This window comes from Homalodisca vitripennis, chromosome 4 (genome assembly GCF_021130785.1).
Source record: "Homalodisca vitripennis isolate AUS2020 chromosome 4, UT_GWSS_2.1, whole genome shotgun sequence".
Lineage (NCBI taxonomy): Eukaryota > Metazoa > Arthropoda > Insecta > Hemiptera > Cicadellidae > Homalodisca > Homalodisca vitripennis.
The window spans coordinates 59,322,024-59,330,326 of NC_060210.1; the positions used below are offsets into that span (position 1 = coordinate 59,322,024).

At 34.0% G+C, this 8,303-nt stretch overlaps 1 protein-coding gene across 2 annotated transcripts in view; it reads left to right on the forward strand.

The window, feature by feature from the left end:
- The window catches only part of LOC124359347, a 47,683-nt gene extending 39,776 nt beyond the window's left edge, over positions 1-7,907 (forward strand). For both annotated transcript variants that reach the window (XM_046812020.1, XM_046812021.1), the window contains exons 21-23: positions 604-835; positions 1,542-1,718; positions 7,700-7,907. In XM_046812020.1, coding sequence (XP_046667976.1) covers positions 604-835; positions 1,542-1,718; positions 7,700-7,836 — 546 coding nt within the window. In that variant the 3' untranslated portion in view covers positions 7,837-7,907. The remainder of the gene's footprint in view (positions 1-603; positions 836-1,541; positions 1,719-7,699) is intronic.
- The last annotated feature ends 396 nt before the right edge of the window (positions 7,908-8,303 follow it).

The window sequence follows — 8,303 nt, forward strand, 5'->3', positions numbered from 1 at the left end:
GATAATCAATTTGTATGGTTTGAGGAAGAATTTAGCAATCTTTGAACTGATGAGTTTCTGTTTGAAAGTGGTGAGACATAAGAAAAGGTTTCAAACAAAAATGGAAATGTTTACGTGCTCAGCTAATCCAGGATTTAAAGTTAGAATCCAAGATTTATTTAGAAGCTATCACATGCTGCGAGTTTCAATGACTGACTGTGTGTTCTGTAAGAAGAGAAACAGGCAGCGTTCTGTTCACACAGCTACTTTCCAGAGTACAATCAGGACCTACAGCTTCATCACTTGAGAACATCGTAAGATGATTGAGTGTTCTATCTCATTGGGGAATCGAGCCTTATACGCTTATCTTATCGTGCTAGGGGAAAGAGGCAGGAGTATACAAAAGTAGAATAATAACCATGGTGTAGTAGATGGTAAGGAAGTAACAACTACCATCTGTTTGTATGATCTGTAGTAGTACCTACCTAGTGATACCAGTTGTTTATTCACTCCATTTCAATAAAATACTAATACTTTCTAGTAGTAGCTGTGAATACTTTTTATTCAGTTCATCACTATTTGACAAAAATATTTTTCAAGCAAAATAAAAAAGATGATTTTCAGGTACCAGAAGGAAGTGAACAAGAACACGACATTGAAACTATTTATATCCACGAAGACTACAGCAAGGGCCTGCGGCTGAGCAATGACTTGGCCTTGATCCTGCTGAAGGGCAGAGGTCTGCAGTTCTCCAGCTATGTGAGGGCTGTCTGTCTGCCACCCGCCGTTACTGTGTACGTGGCCGGCACCAACTGTACCATTTCCGGTTGGGGCTCCAACGGCAAACCAGGCGCAGGTATACTGACTCAGGCAGAGAGCAAGGTTCGATTGGCTCCACATAAGTTTTCCAGCTTGTTGCCGTAACATATTGCTAACAGATTTTAATTTTTTAATAAACATGATAAAAACATCTGTTTAAATTAATTAGTCTATAAAAGAATTTAATATGAGTAAAAAATTGAAACAGTTATTTTTATACACAATAACTGGACTAACTAGTACATACTGATCCTCTGTAGCCATCTTATAGTAAGTACATAATTAGCATGATAGGATTAAAATCGTATACTGAAGCTAGTGAAGTACTTTTAATTAAAACTGTGTGGTTTTGTTTATTTACAAATGTTAAACAGCTTAAAAAATGAAAAATTACATCCACATATATTTACTGCAAACAAATATTATTCTTTTTTATCACTATGATATTTTTCCTTATATCTTGTATAAAGGTAAAAGTAAAGTTCAAGAATATTGAAGGAAGTTCAAAGATTATCCTTTAAATTTCAATGTAAGTTGTCAATTTGTTGAACTGTTATCTGATGACTAATCTCACACGCCAGTTTTGACATTACTGTAAGAAAGAAGTCGTCCATCCAAGTTATTTTGTAATAACTTCCAAGCTCTTTAAATATTTGTAATAAAACGCTGGATGAAGTTTAAAGGAGTGAATCTTAATTAATATAAAATGACACACTGAATGAGTTGAAATCTGATTGTTAAAGGTTTCTCTCGCCGTCTGAAAGCCACCAATGTCCCCATCATCTCGGAGTCAGAGTGCAGAGCTTCGTACGTATACGGGGATGCTCTCAGCAACGGGATGTTCTGTGCAGGAGATTTACAGGGAGGGTCTGACTCCTGCCAGGGAGATTCAGGCGGACCTTTCGTGTGTCCTGTAAACGGTAACTATCTTACTATCGTAGTCATAGAATCCTATAAACACAACAATTATTCTTCCATCTTCTTTACATGTTACATTTTATATTAGTTTGTTATCTAACACCTACAGGAAGTATGTTACTGAGAGTTCTCTTTACACTTTAGCAGCTTTAGCCAGCCAAACAAAATCTTAGTAATGGATGTATTAATAATATAGAAAATATTTCAATACACAAATTTATTTAAAATATTTATTAATATTGACTGCTGTATTAAAACTTGGGTCTCTTTTCCGTACCAAATAAGTTGAAAGTCTGATGGAATAATTATTAATAATAAAGTAGTAAGTCAGTTAAATCACTGATTTATACAGTACAGTGGTTATGCCTCAAACTTCATTGGTTCACATGGAGATTGCCCAATTACAATCAAAGCAAAATAATTTTGAATTAGCTGTAAACAATTTTAAATAGGAAATTTAGTTACAATTGCAAAGTAATGAAGATGCCCCTAAACACCCTACTATAGATCCACAGAACATGTTCAAATGTAAACATAATACCTCTCTAAGACAGTAAAACTGCAGCCGTAACAAGAAATCTTGGAAAAAATCATTTTAGTGCATCACTGCAGATGGAAAAATGCAAATCTCGAGCAATGTAATTTCTTCACTGGTTGATACACTCGTGGAAACAATAAAACCCCAAAACAGAAACTGATTAAGTACTCAACTGGGGGAGACAGACAAACCCCTACGCAAAAGCTGATGGGGGACTCGACTTGGCGAAACAGCCAAACCGTTACACAAAAACTGATTGAAAATGCAACTATAAACTCTAAAGAGGCTGTTAGCCTATCAACAAGGCAACAAAAAACACCTTAACTTCCAATGGGTGCCAAAAAATTCACAGACAGAGAGACCTATGATCAGTTTTTCGAAATAAACATAGATTTCTACCAGACTCTAATAAAAAAAGTTTACATCAGAGACAAAGTTCAGTCTCCAGAAACAGCAGATTCCCCAATCTTATCAACAACAACTATTCTTAATAACAATTCATCCACTCATTCTGACACAGAAGTAGTTGAAAATGGACCTCGGTGTAATAAATTGTTTATATCAACCTCAGAAGAGCAAAGAAACACAAATTTGACCATTCTGCATCAGAATGTTGAGCGTCTGTCCAATAAAATTGACATTATTAACCACTTGTTAGAACAAATCAGCTCGCATATATTAAATCATAACAGAACATGGATTGAAGACAGACCAACTTCACAATACAAATCTGATTGGTTATACAGGGTGTTTCCTAAAGGTGTTCCAATATTTTGGTATTTTGTTCTAGACGTAAAAATGAGCAAAAAACTTCATATGGAGGTTGTACTAAAACGTTTAGTTTTCCGTCTATCTGTCTGTATGTGATATTTTCCAAAAAAGTTATATCTTTTATACCAGTAAAGATAAAGTTATAAAACTTTGCAGTTGTGTTGGCCTTTTTTATGCTCATTTGAGAAAAAATATGAACAAATTATCTTTACCCATTTCAAAATGGCAGCCAATCATAAATTTTGATGTTAAATTCCGCAAAATCGATACCCTGTATGACAATTTTACAAAAATATTAAAATGTTGTAACCTTTATTCTAAATCTAACAGTGGTTGTTTCATTAAAATCGGATAACAAACAACTGATTAGTACTATTAAACATAATACCATGTTTTACACACTACACAACAGGAAGTATAGTTTTCTAAATTGTTTTACTCTGAACAGCTGATTTAAAGTCAATGAGCTGATTAATGTGAACAGCTGTTTATTTCTTCTGTAATGTAAAAGTTGTTTTGTCTCCATTCCAATCACTTTAGTATAATGTAGTTTTTTTTTAATTAGTTTCTTTTCATTAGCAACAGGAATGGCAAATATTGATATTACCAATTTTACCAACTCAGAATTAAACAACTTTTAATAGCTTCATTGCTGAGCTTAGTCAGGAGCTGGTATGTGAGATCGTAATGGTAAAAAACAAGTGTAATAAGCAGCATGTGCACATCATGGACACCTACAGATCTCATGGAAACGTAGATGAATCTCTAGAAATTATCTCACAAACCTTACAAATAGCCCCAGCTTGGAGTTACCCTACTTTTCTCATGGGTGACATCAACATTAATTGTCTAAAGCCTTGCCGTGACCAAAGTAATTTTGAAGAGTTGTTGCCGAGTTACAACATGAGTAGAGTCAAACTTTCCACCACAAGAATAACAACAACGTTCCAGTCCTCAATTTATTGTGTGTGTTTTAACCAAGAGGAATGCTCAACTCTGCAGTTTTAAGAATGTGCACAAAGAATCATATCCATCTTATGTGAAGAAGCGCCATTTCACTCAGAGAAACATGTTAGATATCAAAGCCAGGTTATCGGAAGAATCATGGAAAGAATTAACAAATATTGCATGCATAAACAGTTCTTGTATTTTTTCAATAGAACAATCAGTATGATAATAGACTTTGTTAGTTCCCTTAAAAAACAAGAATAAAATGCAAAAAAAGGAACACATCAGATGCTGAAGCAGAAAGGTTGAAAGAAGACTTTTTAAGATGTCAACTAACAGCTCATAAAATTGATCATTCTGACAACGAAAAATAATCTGTGTGGGCAGTGATAAACCAGGAGAGAAGACCTAAAAGTGCAAAAATGTCTCAAGAGCTTTTCAGTGCAAGTGGAGGGAGAATAACTAACCTCTTAAAAATGGCTGACTTTTTAAATGATGTTTTTACAAAATTGGTTGACAGTGCCCTCCATCAAATCTAAAATTAAACAGAATTATACAAACATCAGTCTTGGAAATTTCAAACTTGTTATTGTACTCTGCTACAGTAATTGAAATAAAAAAAAGTTGTTTCATTTCTCAAGAACAAAATGTCAGCTGGAATACATGAGATGTCATCTAAGCTCCTAAAAGCCTGTTGAAATGAGCTTGCCTACCCATTGACTCTTCTCATCAACTTATGATTTAAGGAAGGAAATTTACCATCACAGCTAAATTTGACCAAAGTTATACCTTTACTCAAAAAAGGTAATGCGGATGATGTGGGAAACTATCACCCAATATCGCTGATATCAACTTTCTCTATGGTGATTGAGAAGGTGGCACTGTCTCGACTCATGAATCACCTTTCTGAATACGACCTTCTCATAAAACATCAGCATGACTTTATTAAAGGCCGATCCATGACTACTGCTATTATAAGTCAAGTGGAGTTCATAACTGATCATCTGGAAGCTGGCAATACTACTACTTCTATTCTACTAGATTTCAGCAACAAAACATTTGATTGGACCATGCTCAACTTTTAGTAAAATTGGAGGTAATTGGTATTGAAGAAATTACAGCTAGATGGTTTGAGAGTTATCTGTCAGACAGGCAACAGGTGGTTGAACTGGCACACAGAGAAAGGATTAACCCGATATATGAGGTCCAAAGCTCTTCCAATTTTAAGAGGTGTACCATTGGGATTTGTGCTAGGCCCTGTTCTTTTTATCTTATTTATAAATAACTTTCCCACTTATTCGGATGAATATACGACCGTCATGTATGTAGATGATACAGCTCTAATTCTCAGTGACAGCATACCTAATACCCTGGAAGTTTCAAGTCACTTTGCAACAGAGATGGCTGTTGTACTGCCACAGCAACAATCTCATAAACAAGGCCAAATCTAAGAAGCTTTTCATTAGACACAAAAGAAGAGTTGGGATTGCTACCATACCTTGAAACTGTGGTTGAAGCTAAGTACCTGAGTGTTACAATTGACAAAACCTCAAATGGACCACATACGTTGACCTCTGTAAGAAGCTTGCCATAGGCTCTGTGTTGTCAAAAGAATTAAGGTGATGAGTGATAAAAATACAGCAACAACCACTTAATATGCTGTTTTTGACTCTCATCTTAGCTATTGTCTTTCAGTATGTGGCAGTTCAAGCATGGCAAATATACAGAGACCACTTATTCTTCAGAAAAAGTGTATCCGAGTTCTGGCAGACTTAAAGCCCAGAGATATTTGTCGAAGAGCCTTTATTGAGCTCAATATCATCACTGTAGTCTCTTTATATACTACAAGTGGTAATGTATGTACATTGTAACAACTTGACAAGGGACAAAGACTAGCATATATATAACACACACCAAGCTGGAAACTTCAATTTACCAACACATAGAATGGCACTGTACTCAGAAAAGCCATCTCACATGGGAGCTAAGCTACTCAAAATTCTGCCTGAAGAAATCAAACTACAAGAAGAGGCAACACTTTCAAGAAGGAGCTGTAGAAGTGGTTGGTGAAGCACCTGTTTTACAACATTGATGAATTTACAAACTGGAGAACTCAATGGGATTTGGAGGCATGAACATCTTGCTAAATTTGAATTTGACCTGTACATTTATTAACTCAATTCTATAACATTTTGATGCCATTGTAATTCTTAAAGAATGTACAAATAAGGATATATTGTCTATTGTCTACAATGAATTTGTAAAAAGTGTCAACAGCCATATGAGATTCAGGAGAGGAAAGGAGCACCAGAAACCAATCACACACTACAATTTTCAGTATATTGCCTTCTACTTTCTTGGCACCTAATTCTCATAGATTTTGTCATTAATACATATAACTGAAAGGATATAAAAATATAGAATTTAATTGTGGGTAGAATAACTTTTACACAGGATAAGTAATTATAAGGTGAACTGGTGGTGTAATCAATAAATTGAAGTTGACAGAAATAAAGTATTCATAATTAGTAATAATAACAAAATAGTAAGAGAATTATTTTAAATTTCCTGTGTGATTAATTACAAATTGATGAAAAGGTCACTGTAAGCAACCAAGAAACATGAAATGTTAGTCTTCTTTTGTTAATTAGTGAAAAAGATCATAAAAAGAATTCTTGAATTTTTTTATCAATAATTTTGAGTAAAAAATGTCAGTTGATTTTGTATTTAAGCATTGAGAAATTAAAAGCTTTTAATCTTTATTCTATCATTAATAATATGTCATAAGTCGTGTGTTATGTACGACTACTGAAAGAAAGGGCTACTTTCAATAAATAAAAGCACTAAAAGTCTATATTGAAATAAAATATTTATGTATTATTTAGTTATATAAGAAAACAATCCACAAATATATGTTTTTAAGAGTAAACGAGTAAATATATAAGTTTACCTCAAAACTAAAAAGATCTGATAATGGAGATAGTTCCTAAATAGTTATATTTGACAAAGTTAACAATTTTACTGCGACTATCTTGAGTGTCATAAGTACAGTAGACAGCATTAGGGTGTCTGCCACAGTCAACCTGTAAAACTACTGAACAAATAAATGCTAGCAATAATTAATACAGGTAGTTAAAACCTGACTGTGGCTCTATCCTGAGTGATCGATTATAGTAATCTAATAAGACAGCAATTTGTCACAGTCAATTTTTTTAATTAATGAAAAATAACTTTATTAAAGAGGTGGAGTTGGGCTATCAAGCCTTCTAAATTTTACCATAATACAAGTAGTCAACACCATACTGTGTCATTGATCATAAGTAGTCTAATAAGACAGCAAGCGCCCTAGGGCGTCTGTCACAGTCAACATTATAAAACTACTGCACAATAATGGGAATTGAGATTAGTATGACCAACAGGTTTACTTTGCTCTAGTAAAGTTTAAAAGCTGGTGTAAACACTTCAATATACAGCATATAAAGCACAATACTCTGTGATTTTTATATAAAAATGTGTTTTATATTTTATAATTAATATTCAGTGAATTTTGTATAAGACAGTGGAATTTTATACTATTTTTGACATATAAAAAGTAAATACAGAAACTGTGACTAAAAGAGTTGAATGTTTATAAATAATATTTCTTTATATCTAAGTAGGTACATAAAAGTCCATCAGGAAATCTTGTTGTGTGTGTATATACTAAATTTATGGCTTTTGTTGGAGATCGCTCAGTGCTGTATGGAGTGACGAGTTGGGGCCACGGCTGTGGCAGACCCAACAAACCTGGCGTCTACACCAAAGTGGCACTCTACGTCAGCTGGATTCGCAGCAAGATTCATGATTCACTGAATGGGAGATAGTTTAGCCTTGCATTGAATTGTCAATGTGTTTGTTATATTTTACTGATTAGTAAATATATTTTTTATTTAAATACTTTCTATTTCCTTTTACCTCAAAAAAGTGAACACTTTCTCTTAGATGTTTTGTTGCAATCCATCTCGTTTTTAATGGTAGATTTTTTTAGTAAATTAATGTTTTTAGATTAAACTTATAGAATATGAATTACATTTAAAAGCGTTTCTCCTTGAAAATATATTTTTGGACAAAACACATTTCATTACCTAAATTACAAATGATCATTATATCTTTAACCATAACCCTTAATGGCTCATTATGTGTGTTAATTGCAAGATAACCGAATCAATCAATGTCAAGTGTGGCTGCTGCTTGAATGGGAGACCGCTGAACGTTCCTGTCCTTGCAAGCTGCTCGCCTGCCTGGCCATTGGTGGTGGTTTTGAAGTCACTTTAAAGCTGTTGGTCCCCAG